The sequence below is a fragment of the Oncorhynchus kisutch genome, linkage group LG8, assembly GCF_002021735.2.
Source record: "Oncorhynchus kisutch isolate 150728-3 linkage group LG8, Okis_V2, whole genome shotgun sequence".
Classification (NCBI taxonomy): domain Eukaryota; kingdom Metazoa; phylum Chordata; class Actinopteri; order Salmoniformes; family Salmonidae; genus Oncorhynchus; species Oncorhynchus kisutch.
Genome location: NC_034181.2, coordinates 71097340 through 71117744, shown reverse-complemented (window position 1 = coordinate 71117744; position 20405 = coordinate 71097340). Strand labels below are relative to the sequence as shown.

General features: G+C 42.0%; 2 protein-coding genes across 10 annotated transcripts; both read left to right on the top strand.

The window, feature by feature from the left end:
• Positions 1-460: 460 nt before the first annotated feature.
• LOC109895341 (protein TSSC4) lies at positions 461-4226 on the top strand. Of its 9 annotated transcripts, none has more exons than XM_020488965.2 (4): positions 461-1056; positions 2188-2312; positions 2645-2718; positions 2823-4226. In XM_020488965.2, exon 4 carries the CDS (start codon positions 2894-2896, stop codon positions 3827-3829), a length of 936 nt encoding a protein of 311 aa, XP_020344554.1. In that variant the 5' UTR covers positions 461-1056; positions 2188-2312; positions 2645-2718; positions 2823-2893; the 3' UTR covers positions 3830-4226. The 9 variants fall into 9 exon arrangements, with proteins under 9 accessions (XP_020344554.1, XP_031686935.1, XP_031686932.1 ...); XM_031831075.1 differs by having other exon boundaries at positions 461-571; positions 2823-4224; XM_031831072.1 differs by having other exon boundaries at positions 505-571; positions 2188-2329; positions 2823-4224.
• A 111-nt stretch (positions 4227-4337) lies between these two features.
• On the top strand, positions 4338-19230 carry LOC109895342 (anoctamin-9). The gene is made up of 24 exons (XM_020488967.2): positions 4338-4811; positions 8006-8077; positions 8221-8343; positions 8528-8670; positions 8765-8814; positions 8916-8974; positions 9127-9206; positions 10313-10447; positions 10595-10688; positions 10784-10844; positions 10949-11031; positions 11275-11379; positions 11498-11662; positions 11740-11776; positions 13538-13649; positions 14164-14221; positions 14349-14446; positions 14709-14908; positions 15110-15262; positions 15364-15508; positions 16540-16662; positions 16931-17024; positions 17382-17494; positions 17657-19230. The coding sequence occupies exons 1-24, from the start codon at positions 4788-4790 to the stop codon at positions 17688-17690; spliced, it is 2361 nt and encodes a 786-aa protein (XP_020344556.1). The 5' UTR covers positions 4338-4787; the 3' UTR covers positions 17691-19230.
• Positions 19231-20405: the final 1175 nt, after the last annotated feature.

The window sequence follows — 20405 nt, the reverse complement described above, 5'->3', positions numbered from 1 at the left end:
TAAAGAAGTAGCCTATTCACACAAGTAGCGCTTGGGAATTAGTGCATCATGCATTGGAATTCTGTCTGTGAGGGTTATGCTACCCATGTGAATGGCCTCAAACTTGATGTTTGGCAATTTTGTATGGTTTTGAAAACCCTTCAAATCTCACCAAATGAATTTATATTTTGTACAGCCTAACCATATGAGCCTAATTGACTAGCCTACTCAATTCCTTCAATTTGAGCTATGTGAAGAAACACAGAAACAGCACAGAAACTGCTATATATATATATATTATTTTTGAAATCTTTCTCTTAGAATTAGGACAAATTGATTTATAATATAATTATATTTGATTCAAGAGATGTTCTCTCTGACAGATTACAGTACTAATTGAAGATGGGTGATGGTTCTTAAAATGTAACCTACTTTCTATCGTTATTTTTGTAGAAAAAGGGGGAAACACTGGAAGATGTTCATCGGTAGTTTCGGTGGAAAAGGTTGTGTGTCAACTGTAGGGGCGCCCATGTTTTACTGGGGATCGGGAGTGTCGGTGCCAGAGTGGCAGGTTAAATTGGCCAGGGTCAGAGTAAGTAGTACAGAAGGTGTTTTATGCTGAGGCAGTGAAGAAAGTAGCGGAGGATGGGTCAAGGGTGAGGGATCCTGAGAGAATCCCTGTGAGTAGGCCTAGTAGATCTGTGACAGCACAGAGGGATAGGTCAATGACTGATGTATGCTTCATAACGATGGTTTTAATGAGTGTAGGGTTAGATGGTAGGGTCAGTTAAATGTTTTTACTTTCCCAATTTGTGGATCAAAATATAATTAATTTATACCCCAGTCTTGGTGGCGGTAATGCAACAGACATTGAATGCCATCCACCGTTAAACCTCAGCGAATAAGATAAAGGTTTAGCAACTCTGATGTAGGCCTACATTTACAATCCAGCAGACTATGGCGATAGGGTATCGAAGATTGGGTTATTTGCCCACCAAAGGTAGGAGCGGGGAAAACTACCCTACCCAGCATACATTGCAGCATGCAAACCGAAGTTGCAGCGCCAGCGTGAAGAAGGTAAAGCCGGAGATGTAGCTAGCAACACAGATCAGCTTTGAACGCTTTATTTAGTATCTAGATAGTTTAATGAACACATCCCAACGTATCAATGAAGTATTGTAAGATATAGAATGATTATGTGGTTGTGGTGTGTTCCTCCCTTTATTCAAAGTCAGCTAGCCAACCAGGCTACTAGCTAACGTTAGCTAGATATCTAACGTGGATTTCCATAACCGGTTTACTTCGTGGTGGACTACTCAACCCTCCATGTTTTTCTGCTGTCTTCCCGTCAAATACCATGACAAACAAAAGCTAGCTAGGATCGCTGAGAGATGCTCGAACTAGCTACTAATGTTGGGGGGCGTAGTCGCTGTGTTAGCTCTTGTCCGTCGCACGACGACGAGGTGCCCATGTTCTGTCGTTTTCCATATTTTTTTTCATCGTAACTCACCAAAGTAAACATTTAGAGTGCGGGATTACTTTTCTCTGTATGTGCCGGGTGTAATTTCTCCCAAAATATGAGTACTTTGATTACCGTTAAAATACTGATCCACGCGTATGCGTGGGATCTGCACTACGAGCTGCGTGGACAAGAGCGGTATCATTGAGCTGGATGGAGGACTTAGGCCCGTTTTAGAATGGCAGCGCCATTGAGGTTTTTAAACATTTTAAGTAGTGAACTGAGTGGGACACCCTATAGGTTAAGGAAGGATCACATAATTCCATCCAGGTCATCATGATCGGCCAATTAATTATACACACGAGCAAACATCCAAATCGCCAACCTTGGCTATATACCTGTTCAAACAACACTCTGGGTGGCAATATGACTCCTTTCAGTTTGTTTACACACTCCATAGTAGTAGAAGGAGAACATTGACTACTTCAAAATGGAGATGGCCTCAGTGGCATCGCCCATGCTCTAGCAGATTTCATAATGGGACAGATACAATGTTGCGTCCTCTAACTACAATTTCTCTATGGGTGGTATACAAGGCAACTCATAGTCGTTGCGTGATGGACCAGAGCTACTGTGTTGTATTTAGAACCATCTATATGACTCTGTAATCACTATTTACATAAATGCAGTGAGTGGGTAACAGACTGTAATCTGCGTGTATTTATTATTATTATTATTATTTTTTATAGATTGTCGCTACACCATTTCACTCTGGTATTGGTCACACCATGGCAAAAGTTGGAGCTGTCATCTATCCCCACACGTTTGTTGTCTTATCTGAGCTGAGCAGAATTCCAACCAGCTCCCACAACCTGTGAGTCTGCAACTCCAGTAAGATACGTCCTCACACTAACGGTAACATTGCGTAGGATGTCAAACATTAAATTATCTGAAGGCCCTCGGTACTTACAGTACTCAATGTTCACACGACGCTGCAGAGGACTTATAGGCCTACTCCTCTGCAGTTGACTCACCACACCTGATGTCACACTTGACATCTTGTGTTGATGTTGTGCAACTGCTCTGAAATGAGTTTAATTGTTTTTAGCTGTCAATGTACTTATTATTTACAGTATAGGCCTAAGCTTTAAATGGCTAGATCCGTATGGCTGTTTTTAATGCATATCTTTCTGTGTGTCTGTTAAGGGTGGAAGGACTGCCACCACCATTGAACCTCACTGATACAGAAAGTGGCGGTGTTGCAGCTCTACCAGGCTAAGGTCAGTCATTTCTTGACAAAGTGAAAATATTATAATGCATGCTATATTACCATACATATTATATGTTTCAATTACCACTCAGAACAACCCTCATACTCTTCCAGGCTCTTGACCCCTTGACTGTGTGAAAGTCGTCATTTCTTCCTGTGGTATCAGACCCAGGCCCTTGAGAGCAATGTGTGAGCAAGAGGACCATGGAGACGGTGGCCGTAACAAGCTGTCCAACAGTGACGCCATCAAGCTGACAGATGACCTCTCTCTGAGTGACTCCGACCCTGAAGAGCGTAATGAGTCCATAGACCCAGAGGTGGAAGACTTGTCCTCATCTGATGATGAAGTGCACCAGAACTCCGGTCCCGGTCCCAAGAAACCCGCATTCAGTCTGACAGGTGGCAGCTCAAGCTTCTCCAACCGCAGCCGAAGCATCTTTGATTGCCTGGAGAGTGCCGCTAAGCTGTCCTCGTCCAATTTGGGACAGGACAATGTCATTGACGGGGTCTTTGCACGTCCCCCTCCACCCCCACTGCTGCCGAGTGGAAAGAAGTATGGGGAGAAGGTGGGGGAATTGGTCAGCAAGCCTCCTCAGAAGAGAGGAGTGCCAGATTACCTGGTGAATCCTGAGCGCTGGACGCGCTACGACCTGGAGGATGTGCCAGAGACCAGTGACAGCAAGAATAGCATGGTGGCTCAGCAGTACATACAAAGCCTGCAGCAGCAGAAGAAGGAGAACACGATGGAAGATGATCCTGAAGAGCCTTTTATACCTACTTTCAACCAGGGCCAGAGCAGTAGCTCAGAGCATAAGATCGTGTTCTCCAGGCCTAGCCGGCCACAGAAGGATGACGCTGAAGAAGTTATCAAGCCTGATCGAACCAAGAAGGTAGGGATGGGTCTCTGTCACTTAGATGATGATGAAGAAGAGGAAGGTATAGGCCTAGTAATCGCCCCCCAACGCCCAAAGGAGAGTGAGCGGAAGAGGAAGTGGACCCCGGTGGGGGAAGAAGAGGGCGCGCTGAGTGATCGGAAGGATCAACCACCTATTGGCTTCGTCATTAATAGGAACGTCAACAGGAAGAACTTCCGCAAGACATCAGAGAAAGAGGAGGACTGAGAGTACACATACTTGACCTCAATCAATTGAAGTCCTCTGGAAATAATGGAGGACCCTAAATATGGACAGTATTTTAGTGCTTCCCTGTAGAACCTCAAGCAAAGGAGTTTTTTTCCTAATCAAGGGAATGGTTTCGGCCTCTTGACTTTTCATCAGAATTAATGTAAAATGTGTATTTTGAATATAAACTTCAGACATGAAAATCACTTGTCAGTAATGCTAATGTATATTGCTGTTTCGAAGTCCAAAGAATATTGAATTTAGCTGTCAATTATATTGGTGGAAGTGTAATGTAAACAATTGTATTTGTAGTAGACCCTTGTAAGTGGCATCATTTTTCATATTGCTGTAACTATTATTGATTATTGGAGCAGTAAAGTCTTCCCACAACTAAATAGTTTCTTTGTCACTTATGAATCTTTGTTCCTGTATTTTCTGTGACTGATGTGAAGCCAATAGGTTATATTACAGTATTTGAAGAATGTGCTTATGAGAATCATAGACATTGCTACGTTCATATCAACTAATTAAATGCATTCGTTGGTTTCACAGATAAGAAAAGCCCATCATTTGCATGCACTTTCAGGAGTAGAGAGATATAAAGAGACTCAGTTTTGGTCACTAACTGTAGACCTATTAAACGATTGCGACTGTCCGATTATGACCAGATGGCCGCATTACTAATCCACCCGAAGCGCTCAATATCAGCGCCTCACCTTTTGAGAAGCATGACGCTACCTACCTGAAAGTAATTGACTCAGAAACGCGGAAGTGAAGTCAACTTATTTTTTTTTAGCTCAGTACAGTAGTTTTTCATATTTTTAGTATAATTAGAGCTCCCCGTCTGAAGTAGGGGTGAACGTTTCGTGAGTAATGAAGACAACGGCGCTCGAACGACAGAAGATGTGAATGGGGATTTTCAATATTCTCTCAATTTGGATAACGAGCGTATTGCAACATGTACTTAATGGATCCAGAGCAGGTGAGGAAGATTATTTATAAACAACTCACCTGCAAACAGTTTAGGAAACATGTTTTCATGTAGCCTACAGTATTTTGCATAGAAATTGTTTGACTGAATAATGTATTTTTAAAATGTTATGCTCATGGATAATGGCAATGAAACTGTTTTTTTAGATACTTTGAGGTGACGGTCATAGCAGGTTAAAATCTATTTCCGTATAGCTATAACCTGTATCAGACATCTATCTATAAGTTTGTGTGCAAGTATGCTGAGTTGTGTTATGTTACCGTACCAAAAGTGATCTACAGTGCTTTATCTATGAACTAGATGTGGGTCAAACATCAAAACACACCCTAGATCTAGATCGAATCCCTGAGCTGACAAGGTAAACATCTGTTGTTCTGCCCCTGAACAAGGCCGTTAACCCACTGTTCCCAGGCCGTCATTGTAAATAAGAATTTGTTCTTAGCTGACTTGCCTAGTTAAATAAAATATTACAGGTGTTTTATTTGGACTGAGAACACATGACTGTAGCTGACGTTCCCTGAAACTATTTTCTGCCTCACCATGTGCAGTGCCTTTGAAAAGTATGCAGACCCCTTGACTTTTTTTTACACATTATGTTACGTTTCAGCATCGAGTCCTCTTAGGTATGATGCTGCAAGCTTGGTACACCTGTATTTGGGGAGTTTCTCCCATTCTTCTCTGCAGATCCTCTCAAACTCTGTCAGGTTGGATGGGGTGCGTTTCTGCACAGCTATTTTCAGGTCTCTCCAGAGATGTTAGATCGGGTTCAAGTCCGGGCTCTGGCTGGGACACTCAAGGACATTCAGAGACTTGTCCCAAAGCCACTCCTGTGTTGTCTTGGCTGTATGCTTAGGGTCATTGTCATGTTGGAAGGTGAACCTTCACCCCAGTCTGAGGTCCTGAGTGCTCTGGAGCAGGTTTTCGTCAAGGATCTCGCTGTACTTTGCTTTGTTCATCTTTGCCTCGATTCTGACTTGTGTCCCAGTCCCTGCCGCTGAGAAACATCTCCACAGCATTTTTTATTTTTATTTCACCTTTATTTAACCAGGTAGGCCAGTTGAGAACAAGTTCTCATTTACAACTGCAACCTGGCCAAGATAAAGCAAAGCAGTGCAACACAAACAACAAAACAGAGTTACACATGGAATAAACAAACGTACAATCAATAACACAATAGAAAAAAAATCTATATACTGTGTGTGCAAATTAGGGAGGTAAGGCAATAAATAGGCCGTAGTGGAGAAGTAATTACAATTTAGCAATTAAACACTAGAGTGATAGATGTGCAGAAGATTAATGTGCAAGTAGAGGTACTGGGGTGCAAAGGAGCAAAATAACAATATGGGGATGAGGTAGTTGGATGGGCTAGTTACATGCATGATGCTGCCACCCCCATGCTTCACCGTAGGAATGGTGCCAGGTTTCCTCCAGATGTGACCCTTGGCATTTAGGCCAAAGAGACCAGAAAATCTTGTTTCTCATGGGGTGAGAGTCTTTAGGTGCCTTTTGGCCTACTCCAAGCAGGCTGTCATGTGCCTTTTACTGAGGAGTGGTTTCCTTCTGGCCACTCTACCGTAAAGGCCTGATTGGTGGAGTGCTGGTTGTCCTTCTGTAAGGTTCTCCCATCTCCACAGAGGAACTCTAGAGCTCTGTCAGAGTGACCATTGGCTTCTTAGTCACCTCCCTGACCAAGGCCCTTCTCCCCCCAAGTCTTGGTGGTTCCAAACTTCTTCCATTTAAGAATGATGGAGGCCATTGTGTGCTTGGGGACCTTCAATGTTGCAGACATTTTTTGGTACCCTTCCCCAGATCTGCGCCTCGACACAATCCTGTCTCGGAGCTCTACAGACAATCCCTTTGTCCTCATGGCTTGGTTTTTGCTCTGACATGCACTGTCAACTGTGGGACCTTATAGACAGGTGTGTACCTTTCCAAATCATGTCCAGTCAATTGAATTTACCACAGGTGGACTCCAAGTTGTAGAAACATCTCAAGGATGATCAATGGAAACAGGATGTACCTGCTCTCAATTTCGAGTCTCATAGCAAAGGGTTTGAATACTTATGTAAATAAGGTATTTCTGTTCAAATGTTTTAATAAATTAGCAAAGAATTCTAAAAACCTTTGTCATTATGGGGTATTGTATGTAGATTGCTGAGGAATTGTTTTTATTTAATCCATTTCAGAACAGGGCTGTAACGTAACAAAATGTGGAAAAAATCAAGTGGTCTGAATACTTTCCGAAGGCACTGTATAAGCTAGATTCATTGCAGCAGCTAAATAAATAAATAATTTAAAAAACCCAGACCAACTTAAAATATTTCACAGATTTAAAGGTCGCTTATCTGGCCTTTTGTGTTTTAAAGCATAACTTCACCTCATCTAAAGCATGCAGATCTTTGAGAAATTGTCAGGTCAGCTTTTTACCTTGGACCATGCTTCTCTGAAGAGTGTCTATGATTTATGTGATGCTGAGGCCTGATGTATGACACCATTCCTCTGGCAACCCATGCCATATCCACTACACAGTACCCTACATCAGAGCCAGCCTCCTTTCAACATTTGCCTGGTCTTCTTGGCTGTGCTCCTGGTGAAACAGGTTATCTCATTAAATCTTATGCAAACTGCACTAAAGAGGGTAATAGTGGCACACCTCCAAAATATAATCAGTCAAGATTGGATCATATCTCTTGAGACATAGCAGAGCATAGAACTCCCACCCACTGAGTATGAGGAGCAGTCTATGGGATATTTTCACTGACGGGCGTGTTGGAGCATGTAATCTGGAAAATTCTGTGGGAGTCTGGAAGAATGAAAGTGAAAGACTGACAGGCTTTAGAGAGAAACCTGCATAACAACAGAGATGGCAAGAGGGATGGCCCAGTTGCCTTTATTTGTTTTACCCCTTTGCTTAGAGATGTGTGTTATTGACATGTGACTGTAACTGTAAAAAGGAATTTGCCTAGTGTCCCTTTTTTCGACACAGGATAGTGAAGCCACAATTACAATTTGTCTGTAGTGAATGAAGGCACATCATTGACCATTATGTTAGCTGAGAGGTTCCTTGTAGTCCATGTTGACTGGCACATGCCTGGCAGACCACTTCAGTGAGGTGGGGAGGAGGGACAGCCCTTGTATCACAAGAGACATGTCAAATTGTCCCTCTTTGTTACCCTGTGTTTTAGGATGGTATTGAGCTGCAGGAGAGAAACACGGATGGCTTTGACAATACCATGGAGGCATTACTCCCAATTCTGGTGAGACCGCACAACACACACCATCTATTCATTTCACTGCATTCATAACTTAGAGACATACATAGTCATACAGGTGATAATTATTCAAGCTGTTTGTATGACACAGTCCCTAGAATACAGAAAAGTTTGTATGTCTCCCATAGCACCAGCAGAGGACATATGATTATGTTCTAGTTGCTGATAAAGTTGAGGACCAGGATCACCCAAAGTTTCTGAAGCAGGTGGCTTTTATTGACCACCTGAGGAAGAAAAACATGAAAGTGACAGTGAGTTTGTTACTTGATTAAATCACGTTTAAATTCCATATGGAGCGTTGTTGAGGCAAGGTTACTTTATTGGGTTGTGTACAACTGTAGAGAATGTGTGACATTTATACTGTAACATCATGGCCAATCCTCCCAAAATGAACCTGGTTCAATGCTCATCATGAACTTTGCCTTTTTGTGTCAGAAAATCGTTCATGTTGACAAGGTGTTTTATGGTGTCCGGGCCCCGAAGGAGATCTTTGACAAGTACAGGTACCTACTTAAGGTGTCTGATTCTTGCAACTGGAGCGGCGACCGGAAATGTGGCAGGGTTCCTCACTCAACCAGGTGAGATGCATTGAACTCTCACTCTTGCCATTCCATATGCAAATAACGTTAACTTCCAACATGTCCTCTTACCTTGTTCCTGTTTTTCTTTCAGAATCAGAGTAGTGCATTACATCCTACACCACACCCATATCAACACAGGAGGTATGTGAAGTGCTCCCTCCATTGATCTCTTTAGCAACATATTTGTCCCTGACTTCAATTGTTCTGCACTCCTAAGCCTCTTTTTAATTTAAACACAACAGAGAACCTCAGAGAGCTCCAGGAGAAGGGTGTCTTTGAGGCCGCGTTCTGCCTGCATGAGGTAAAAAAAATACATCATTATTTGTATACCTGATTACTTGTTCAATTTTGAGGGGCATTGTAGCTGTTTGTCTTGTATGATCGTAAGTAGCCCATATGAAATTCATTGATGTGAAATACGTCTACAGTATGAGCCTCTTTCTATTTTTATAGAGGAACAAGCAAAAGGTGTTGAAACAAAAGTGGGCACGATGGTCTGCTCTCTGTACGACCCAGCCTGTCGATGATGTCAGGTAAGACCTTCTATATATCCAGCTGTGTTTCTGTGTCTTTTGGTTTCACAGTGGCCTTTCCTCAATTGGATTTACTCAACTCTTGCATCCTCTCATCTCCATTCTCTCTGGCCTCCTTTTGAAAAAGGTCATAGGTAATCAAGGAGACACGTCGAGAAGGGGAAAAGTGGACAAAATTGTGCTTGTAATTAATGAGACTCCTTGTCCAATAGCACATTGACGAAAATTACGTTTACAGGGTGGAATCCCCAAGTAAATGTATACAGTGATAAAAACAAATGTAGCTAGCTAGTTGTGCAAGACATGTTGTAGATAAATGATCAATATAATATTGTTATGAAATGTTTGTATGCTTTTCTCCTTCAAGAAAATAGCTGATTTCAAAGTGGGTGTGGAAGATTAAAACTCTTCCGCAAAGGAATCATGTAGGATTCATTTGTGCTTCCATTACAAAAGGAGGCTATCGAGGAAGGGAAGACCATCTTCAGTTTGCCTACAAAAAATTGTCGCTCTCCTTGACCACTTAACGGTTTCCAGGTCAATGAGGAGTGAGGACTGGGGAGAGAGGGTGGAGAACAGACTTTTGCCCAATGATGAAAAGGCCTATCTCTCTCGCTTTCAAAGCAATTAACTCTGTTACCAAGAAGTATGCCAGCTAGTGGTTATATCCACACAGAACTTTGGGTTTGCCGATGCAGCTAAACGTAATGTGCTTACCTAAAGCAGGATTTCCCAAACTCGGTCCTGGGCCCGCCCCGGGGTGCTCGTTTAGTTTTTTCCCCTAGCACCACACAGCTGATTGAAATAACCAACTCATCATCAAGCTTAGTTTAAACCAGCTAAGAACAGCCCTTAGCTATGGTATATTGGCCATATACCACACCCCCTCATGCCTTATTGCTTAAATATACAGCATGCAAATAGCAATACAACATGTCATTTACCTCAGTCATGTGAAAGGGAAATTATCAAGATAAACTACATGTTAATTAAATATTAATTTTTATCCCCCCTGGAAACCTAGTAAGGGGTGTTAACTGAAAAGAAATGTCATTTTCCTGGTTTGAATTTGAACATGCAAACTGAAATGTATCTATGTCTGTCAGGAGTTACTTTGGAGAGAAGGTGGCTCTGTATTACCTGTGGTTGGGCTGGTATACCATCCTGCTGGTCCCTGCAGCCATTCTGGGTGTGATTGTGTTCCTGTATGCACTGGCTTTCTTCAACACCAGCCCCCTCATGTGAGTTGACAGGCCCACTGAGCTAAATTCTTTATTAAGCTGATTGGTGCTAACATTTTAGTAGGAATAAAACATTGGTTACATGGTGTTGCTCCTCTTTAAAACTCATGTGTTTCTGAAGGTGCATTGTGTGTCTTCATATTACAGAAAGGAGGTCTGTGAGTCTGACACTGTTATGTGCCCGAGGTGTGACAAATGGTGTCAAGTATGGCAGCTGCGTGACACCTGTACCTATGCCAAGGTAACTCATGTCATTCTACCATACTGCATTGCAAACTTTACAATTTAAAAAATAGTTAATAAAGTTTGTATGTTCAAAATGTGTCTTGTGTGCAGGTGAGTCCTCTGTTTGACAATGAGGGGACGGTGTTCTTTGCTATGTTCATGGCAGTGTGGGGTAAGTCTCTCACACAGGATAAAACTGATTCTTTCCACCCAATACATTTTTAATTCAGATAAATCTAGACATTGTTATGACTCATGCCCTTCTTATTTTTCCAGCTACCATTTTTCTGGAGCTGTGGAAGAGACACAAAGCAACGTTTGTGTCTAAATGGAAAGTATTTGACTGGTGTGAGGAAGAGGTATGGCTTCACTTAGGCTTAAGAAACCATTATATGTCTGGATATACTGTATACTATAGGATGGTTTTAGCATGGTTTAGGTTGTCTGTTACTCATTCATATTACCCAATCATATGCTCTTTCAAATAACTAAAATAATGTCCCATTGATTACTGTCATCTTATGGTAGTGATCCATTGTGTGATTGATATGACCACAGACCTCTTTGGTATAATCCTGAATATTGTTCCATCTGGCCTGCAGGAGGAGCTCATCCTGGGAGTAGTCAATGATCCAGACTGCCATCCCAAAGAGTTTCGCCATTCTTATCTGCGCAGCACTCTGGTTCTGGTGCTGGTCACTCTCATGGTCAGTCACTCAGTACCATATTGAAACAGACGTAGCAATTTTCATCCTGGGCTATACCTGTGTTTAGCTCCGGTTCAGTCATTGTTGTCCTCTCACTGTGTGTGTGTTCTTTTACCAGTTGGTTCTGATCATCGGGCTAACCCAGGCTCTGGTGGTGTTCCGTGTGGTTGCTGCTGTGCTGTTGTCAGAGGGAACATGGGAGTTTGTAAGGGACCATGCCAACACTGTAGCAGTAATGCTGGGTGCTGTACTACACTACTTCACCATGCAAGTTATGACCAGAGTAAGTTCAACCAGCAACCCCTCTAAGTCATGTAGACCTGCACAGTCCCTAACTCTTCTCCTGTCTTACCCGGATAGGTCAACAAGGCTGTGGCCTTCAAGCTGTGTGAGATAGGTGAGTCTGAAGAGGGAACATCTTCAGAACATGTGTTTGCATTGAACATTTTCATTTACAATCAAACATGTACAGTTGAAGATGGAAGTTTACATACACCTTAGCCAAGTACATTTGAACTCAGTTTTTCACCATTTCTGAATTTAATCCTAGTAAACATTCCCTGTATTAGGTCAGTTAGGATCACCACTTTATTTTAAGAATGTGAAATGTCAGAATAATAGAGTGATTTATTTCAGCTTTTATTTCTTTCATCACATTCCCAGTGGGTCAGAAGTTTACATGCACTCAATTAGTATTTGGTAGCATTGCCTTTAAATTGTTTAACTTCGGTCAAGTGTTTCGGATAGCCTTCCACAAGCTTCCCACAATAAGTTGGGTGAATTTTGGCACATTCCTCCTGACAGAGCTGGTGTAACTGAGTCAGGTTTGTAGACCTCCTTGCTTGCACAAGCTTTCTCAGTTCTGCCCACAAATTTTCTATAGGATTGAGGTCAGGACTTTGTGATGGCCAATACCTTGACTTTGTTGTCCTTAAGCCATTTTGGCACAAATTTGGAAGTATGCTTTGGGTCATTGTCCATTTGGAAGACCCATTTGCGAGCAAGTTTTAACTTCCTGACTGATGTCATGAGATGTTGCTTCAATATATCCACATCATTTTCCTGTCTCATGATGCCATCTATTTTGTGAAGTGTACCAGTCTCTCCTGCAGCAAAGCACCCCCACAACATGATGCTGCCACCCCCGTGCTTCATGGTTGGGAAGGTGTTCTTCAGCATGCAAACCTCCCCCTTTTTCCTCCAAACATAATGATGGTCATTATGGCCAAACAGTTATATTTTGTTTCATCAGACCAGAGGACATTTCTCCAAAAAGTACGATCTTTGTCCCCATGTGCAGTTGCAAACCGTAGTCTGGCTTTTTCATGGCGGTTTTGGAGCAGGTCTTTGCTGAGCGGCCTTTCAGGTTATGTCGATATAGGACTTGTTTTACTGTGGATGTAGATACTTTTGTACCTGTTTCCTCCAGCATCTTCACAAGGTCCTTTGCTGCTGATCTGGGATTGATTTGCACTTTTCGCACCAAAGTATGTTCATCTCTAGGAGACAGAATGCGTCTCCTTCCTGAGTGGTATGACAGCTGTGTGGTCCCACGGTGTTTGTACTTGCGTACTATTGTTTGTACAGATGAACGTGGTACCTTCAGGCGTTTGGAAATTGCTCCCAAGGATGAACCAGCATTGTGAAGGTCTACAATTTTGGCTTGGCTGATTTCTTTTGCTTTTCCTGATGTCAAGCAAAGAAGCACTGAGTTTGAAGGGTAGCCCTTGAAATACATCCACAGGTATACCTCCAATTGACTCAAATGATGTCAATTAATTACTTCAAAAGCCATGACATCATTTTCTGTAGTTTTCCAATCTGTTTAAAGGCACAGTCAACTTAGTGTATGCAAACTTTTGACCCACTGGAATTGTGATACAGTGAATTATAAGTGAAATAATCTGTCTAAACAATTATTGGAAAAATTACTTGTGTCATGCACATAGTAGATGTCCAAACCGACTTGCCAAAACGATAGTTTGTTAACAAGACATTTGTGGAGTGGATGAAAAATAAGTTTTAATGACTCCAACCTAAGTGTATTTAAACTTCCTACTTCAACTGTATATGTTCATCACTGTCATTCTATCAGATGGAATTGTACTTAACTTCTTTCACTGACTCACTTAGCTAATGTTGCTGCTTTTGCCTGCAGAGAAGACACAGTCGCATGCAGCCACTGAGAGGAGCTTCACTGTCAAGATGTTTACCTTCCAGTTCTTCACCCTCTTCTCCTCGCTCGTATATGTGGCATTTTTCCTGGGCAGGTACTGAGTGCAACGTGTGTGTGTGTGTGTGTGTGTAGTATTAATATTTGATCGGGCTGACGGTACATGGGGCTCCCGAGTGGCGCAGCGGTCTAAGGCACTGCATCTCAGTGCTAGAGGTGTCTCTACAGAACCTGGTTTGATCCCATGCTGTATCACAACCGGCCATGATTGGGATTCCCATCTGCGCGGCGCACAGCGTCATCCAGGTTAGGGTTTAGCCGGGGTAGGCCGTCATTGTAAATAAGATTTTTTTTTCTTATCTGACTTGCCTAGTTAAATAAATAAAAGATTGCAGACTAGCCTAAAACCAAGGGGAAAACTGTTGATAAGGTACTGCTCTGTGTCAGCTGTCTTGGGCATCCTAGCTGTATGGAGAAGGTGCTTTCTGTATCCACAAGTATCCATGTATCTTGAAATGTTTGAGTCCTGAACCATAAATGTGTAAGTATTTGAAATGTTTATGCATATGTGCTTACATTTAATGAATCTAACACGTTGTTCTCGTGCATAGGATAAATGGTCGCCCAGGCAGCTATGTTCGTATTTTTGGTAAATGGAGATTGGAGGAGGTGGGTAGCTCATCACTATATATATATTTTTTTTTAATGTATTACTTAACATGGGATTATGACATGGTTGAATGGTTTGGATTGTCTTTAGACTGTTGCCATATCTGCCTTTTCCTGTCCTTGTCAGTGTCATCCCAGTGGCTGCCTCACTGACCTCTTCATTCAAATGGCCGTCATCATGGTGCTCAAACAGACACTGAATAACATCTTTGAGTTTATTGTGCCGTAAGTACAATATATAGCTATGGTTTTCTACCTGCTTAACATAGATACATTCTGAGGAAATACATAGGTTGAATAAGCCCTTTGATGTGTTGAACAAGCTTTTGGTAACTCAAATAAACGTTTGACTGTCAGTCAGATGATAAAACCCCATGTAAATATGAATTCTAGTTAATGAATTGAATTAATTCTAATGAACCGAATTGGACATCCAAAGTGGAGCATCATACTTTCTCACTTTAGGTTGTCCTATGTTGTTGTGCAGCTGGTTCAAGAGTTACTTCAAAAGGACTACAACTAAGAAGCTGGAGAGGAAGTGTGGCGACTGCTACAAAAATGCATGTCGCGAAGAGGAGAGGAGGGGCCATGACCCATGTGATATCTGCAAGCTGCATGATTGGCTGCGCAACTACGATCTGAATGACGTAAACTTTTTCAGTCTCTTCAATGAGTTTCTGGAAATGGGTACGTCACATTAACAAGTCACTACCTTCCATGGATGTCTCTACGTCCAAAGTCTTTATTTATTTCACAGAAGTGATTCTATCTCTCTCTTACACTGTGATTCATGGTTTCTTTTATGGTCATTGATTCTGCCCAGTTGTTTTTATTGACTTTTGATTGAATATTAAATCTCTGTTGTGTTATTACACTCTTCTCATGCAGTTCTTCAGTTCAGTTTCACCACCATCTTTGTGGCGGCCTTCCCTCTGGCCCCTCTACTGGCCCTCATCAACAATATCTTTGAGATCCGTCTGGATGCCATCAAGATGGTCAGCTTGGAACGGAGATTAGTCCCCAAGAAAACCAATAATATTGGTGAGTTAAACAGTATATGCAAAAGCTTGTGCTTCTCTGGTAAACTCCTTACCATGTTTTTGTTGGGGCTTGTATGCTCATCCTATAATATGATTTCTCAGGTATATGGATCAAAGTTCTGGAAGCTATTGGTGTTCTGGCTGTCATTGCCAATGGGCTAGTCATTGGGGTGTCTTCAGACTTCATCCCTCGGCTGGTCTATCGCTATCACTACGGACCCTGTGCCAATGGAGAAGAAAATGTACAGTAAGTTCTACTGTAGCACATTGTGCAGTGACTGGTGCATGAGTTGTACCTACAGTAGAGTAGACCTCTCACACATGGTCTGGACTCTTAAAACAATGAATGCCATAGTAATAATGTAGATAATGTCATCTGATAGACTACATTTGAGCCTCCTGAGTGGCGCAGTGGTCTAAGGCACTGCATTGCAGTGATTGAGGGGCCACTACAGACCCTGGTTTGGTCCCGGACTGTGTCGCAGCCGGGCCGCGACCGGGAGACCCATGAGGCGGCGCACAATTGGCCCAGCATCGTCCATGTTAGGGGAGGGTTTGGCCGGCCGGGATGTCCTTGTCCCATCACGCTCTAGCGACTCCTGTGGCGGGCCGGGCGCATGCACGATGACACGGTTGCAAGTTGTACGGCGTTTCCTCCCACACATTGGTGCGGCTGGCTTCCGGGTTAAGCGAGCAGTGTGTCAAGAAGCAGAGCGGCTTGGCAGGGTCGTGTTTCGGAGGACACATGGCTCTCGACCTTCGCCTCTCCCAAGTCCATACGGGAGTTGCAGCGATAGGACAAGACTGTAACTACCAATTTTGATATCACGAAAATTGGGGAGAAAAATAAAGACTACATTCGCTACTGTCTCTCTATTGAAACTGTTCCAAAGGCAGAGTTCAACAGTTCTCTAGTTTAGTCTTTATTGGCGTAAGTAACCATGCTGTGGGTAAACACTGGTGGCAGATGTCAAGGACATCCTAAAGTTGTAATAATACTGACTTGCCATGTTATCAGGTGACTATTTGTTTGCCCTTCAAGCTGGTTGTGAAAAAGCCTCGCAATTTAATTCTATCTCCAAATTCCAAGACAAATTAATATGGAAATGTATTTCCAATTATGATTTTGTAAGCTAAGCTTAGTTGCTAAATTGTATGTTTTGTGTTGATTCATGGGGCATTACTTTTTGGGTTCTCTAAACGGTTAGCTGCATAAAACCTCATGAGTTGGAGAAGGGTTTGTTTTTATATGACCATAATCTCTTTTCCCCCTTATAGCTGTATGAAGGGCTATATCAACGACACCCTATCCACTGCTCAGATAACAGACCTGAATGTGCGGAAGGACTTTTTCCCCAGTCAACTGATCACAGAGAGCGGCTTCAATGTTACACAATGCAGGTGGGCATCTGTGAGGCACAACTAGGTCACTACGGAAGCTACTATTTACCAAAGCCTGGCTCAAACCTTACTGCCCATCTCTGAATTTCACTGTTTATATTAACGAAGTGTTTGAATAATAATCAGAAACCAAAGCAACCAATTCTCCTCAGGCATCCATACATGTAGCTTGAGTCTATGCAGTCACAAACAGAAAAAGAAAACAGTCCATTGATACCAGTAGTTGTTGAGAGAGATTGTTGATGGTGAAACTGGCGTGTGTTCCCAGCTATAAAGACTACAGAAATGATGTTGACTACAGCCTCACCTCCCAGTTCTGGCTCATCATGGCTGTACGCTTTGCCTTCGTCGTCCTATTTGAGGTATGTCTTTCTTTGCATCTGAATATGTGTATTTATGTCAAACTACATTATTTTCAGTTTAGTTTTGGCACTTCAGGAATCACTGAATTCCATGTTATTGATTTTAATTGAGCTTTGCACCCATGATCCAATCAAACATTATTTAAAATTGTGACACTTTACAATAAAACTATAGATGTAAAAGCAAAAGCAAAGGATGTCTAAAACTATAAAATCACTTGTTAAAGGCCAAGCTAAAAAGATGAGTTTAGGGTTTTGTCAAAACCTTATCCTTGCAACTCCAAATGGCCATTGAGCGATACCAAATATCATGGATATGATTGAACAAGCCTGTCTGTCTTTCACCTCTATCTGTAGCATGTAGTGGTCATCTTTAAATGCATTGCTGCCTGGTTTGTGCCTGACTCCCCCATGCTGGTGAAGAATGACAGACTGAAGGATAAACTCAGTAGGCTCAAAGAGGAACTGCAGTGAGTTAAAACATATGGTTATAGACCACCACAATATTCCTTGTATGACCATGTATTATAAAGTGTTACCTTTGGTGTTGCCGTACTTCATCTGCATGGAACTTATTATCACCATAGTGATTTCCATGATCGGATTAAAAGGAATGTTGTCTGTGTTGACAGGGATATGAAGTACAGCCAGTCCACAGATGTGTGATGACCACAACGGAGGGACATCCTGAGGCATGACACATGACTTTGAAGCCTTGAAAAAGACACACTGACGTGAGATCAGCATCTTACAGAATAGTTAGCGCCTGGTAATTATGAGAGGTAGGACAGGCCCATCTCCCAACACCTCTGCGCTTTCTTCCACATGGTCAACGCACTGTTTATACCTGTGTGATTAATGGCCACCCGTGGCGCATGCGAGGATATCTTGATAGCCGGTCGGGGCGACAAGTTTCTACGAGGATTAAACGGCTCCAAACTGTATTTCACATATAAGCAAGTGTACCCCAATATAAATGAAGCAATATACTGACAGATTAACCCCAGATACCAGACGCCAAACCACAACTGGGGTTCATAAGAAGAGGTCCATATAACATTGTATTTTCTTGAATGACCGATGACCCAGCAGTAGCCTCAGCCGAGTCCCCAACAACCAGATGTTCCAGTTTTCAGGGGAAATGGAAAGAGAGCCTGTGACGCAACTTCCGCTTTTGGACGTTAACAAGGCGACACTCCATCTTAACTCCTCCACATTTACCGGATTGGTTGAACAGTGCAGAAGATAATGTTTTTTTTTCTTCTTCTCGTCAAGACCAGTATGTAGGGGATCTAGTTTCAGGCATTTATTTTTCCTAATCAAAAGGGGACCATCGCAGTCTCTCAGAATTTTGGTTGGTGTGTAAAACGTGTGAATTCAGATAAATAAGAAGGTGTGATGGGTCCGTACACCAAACATGTTTTGACTGCATCAGGGATAGCGTACAGGCTTTTCAACTTTGCAGCCTTCTTCAGTGTGTAGATGTATTTTATGCCTGTTACATTAGGTTAACCTAGCAGGGATACCTATACAGTAACAGAGTTGGGGTTAATTTTGTTTCACAAACTGTACGTGCTATACAAATGGAAAACCTGAGTTGAAATGTATTGTCTCCCTTACTCTGGCCAATATTAATGTTTTACAAAGAACTGAGGTAGTTTTATTTTTGGTAAGGGTGTAACAACCTGTTTTGCAAATACTGTACTGATGTTTCCTGTTTACATGCTTTTAGTAACCTCAATGTTCTCTCAACATAAAGAATCACAAAGTGTGAATAATGTAATTTATCTTTGAAATATGAATATCTTTGTTATATAATTATGCATCTCTTAACTTTACTTTTAATCCACTGCATTAATTCTTTATTTGAAATGATATTTGGGAAAATTGTGTTATCGCTTTTTAAATTCAAACATAGGGTTGCTTCATGTTGTGTGTATGAGCAAGAGTTTTTGTAAAAACATTTGAAGTATAATTCAGAAATGACTTGAGCCAATACCTATGGATATTGTATTGTTGTTGGAAAGGTGTACATTTTGAGTTGCTTTATAGTTTTTTTTACTGTACATTGTACATACAGTATGTGACAGGGTTTTGCTCATCAGTATCACCTGCGTGAAAGTGCATTATCATTTTTGTCCTTTTGCCTCTCACTTTTGATGGACAGATGGGACAAAGATTAAAGCTTGCAGTGATTTTACTCTCAGCTGAATGTGTACTTGAGGACTTTTTTTTGGTTAGCTAAGTCGATACAATTAACTGCCATTTGGTGGACCACACCCTGTCTATTTCTCTAACAAGTTAAGCCTGATCAACAACAAAATACTTTTTACATTAGGTCAGGTAAATAAAATAAAGAGAGAGATGTTATAGAGACAATTGGTCAATTCGACGGTTGCTATGAAACAACCCTCTTTGACCATAATGTCTGTATACCACAAGAGGGCAGAGTGGTCTTCTCTCCTACAGCCCAAAGTTATATACAGCACTAAACTACATAACCTACCTTGTGTAAACAGTTTTGGTGAAGGAAAATGAAAGGGCTCATCTACATGGTCTGCTAAAAGCAGTTCCTAACTACGTCATTTTATTGTAGATAAAACTATTCTATCAATATCCCCTGGCCTGCCATTTCATTGAGAGTTCCTCCCCTCTATTAGAGTTAAACCAAAAATATTCTCAGTATTCCAATAACATAAATCCTCTTAGTGGGTTCACTTCATATCTGGAATGCATTCAGTGAGGTTGCAGAAATACTAACGTAACACAGCATATAAAATACTTTTGTTGTCATTTTAAAAACGGCATGTTTGTGTGGACATATCAGACTAACTCATGGTTGAACAGTTCATCACAATCTTCCTTTCTCTATTCTTAACTTTTGTTTCTCACTAAAACTCTCTAAGCCCCCTCTCTGCTGACTCTCTCTGGTCTCTCTCTGCTGACTCTCTCTGGTCTCTCTCTGCTGACTCTCTCTGGTCTCTCTCTGCTGACTCTCTCTGGTCTCTCTCTGCTGACTCTCTCTGGTCTCTCTCTGCTGACTCTCTCTGGTCTCTCTCTGCTGACTCTGATCTCAGAGGAGATAAAAACCAAGCCAGATCCTACTGTCTGCATTCCAAGGCTTTCTCCATTCCCTTTATAAAGAGGGTTGTTAGCCTGTGTCTTTGCTCTTCATCTGGTCCTTTTACTCCCCCACCATTTCCCATGACTTCCCGGAGAACCTTACCCTCTCACCACAGTTCATACCTCATAGTGTGCTGCCAGACTGAGGAACAGTATCTGTAAACTTAAACACGCCCTGTTTGGCCTGCCGCCAATGAGAACAATTCCTCCCACAAGAAAAGGCAGAGTACAGGGAGCCCAAATGCTTCAGAGGAAACT

Bases quoted from the DNA above. Each gene is read 5' to 3' on its own strand.
- LOC109895341 (XM_020488965.2), top strand. From the start codon at position 2,894: ATGTGTGAGCAAGAGGACCATGGAGACGGTGGCCGTAACAAGCTGTCC.
- LOC109895342 (XM_020488967.2), top strand. From the start codon at position 4,788: ATGTACTTAATGGATCCAGAGCAG. The intron at 10,448-10,594 runs GTGAGTTGACAG...TTCATATTACAG, and splicing joins TTCAACACCAGCCCCCTCAT to AAAGGAGGTCTGTGAGTCTG. The intron at 15,263-15,363 runs GTGAGTTAAACA...ATGATTTCTCAG, and splicing joins CAAGAAAACCAATAATATTG to GTATATGGATCAAAGTTCTG.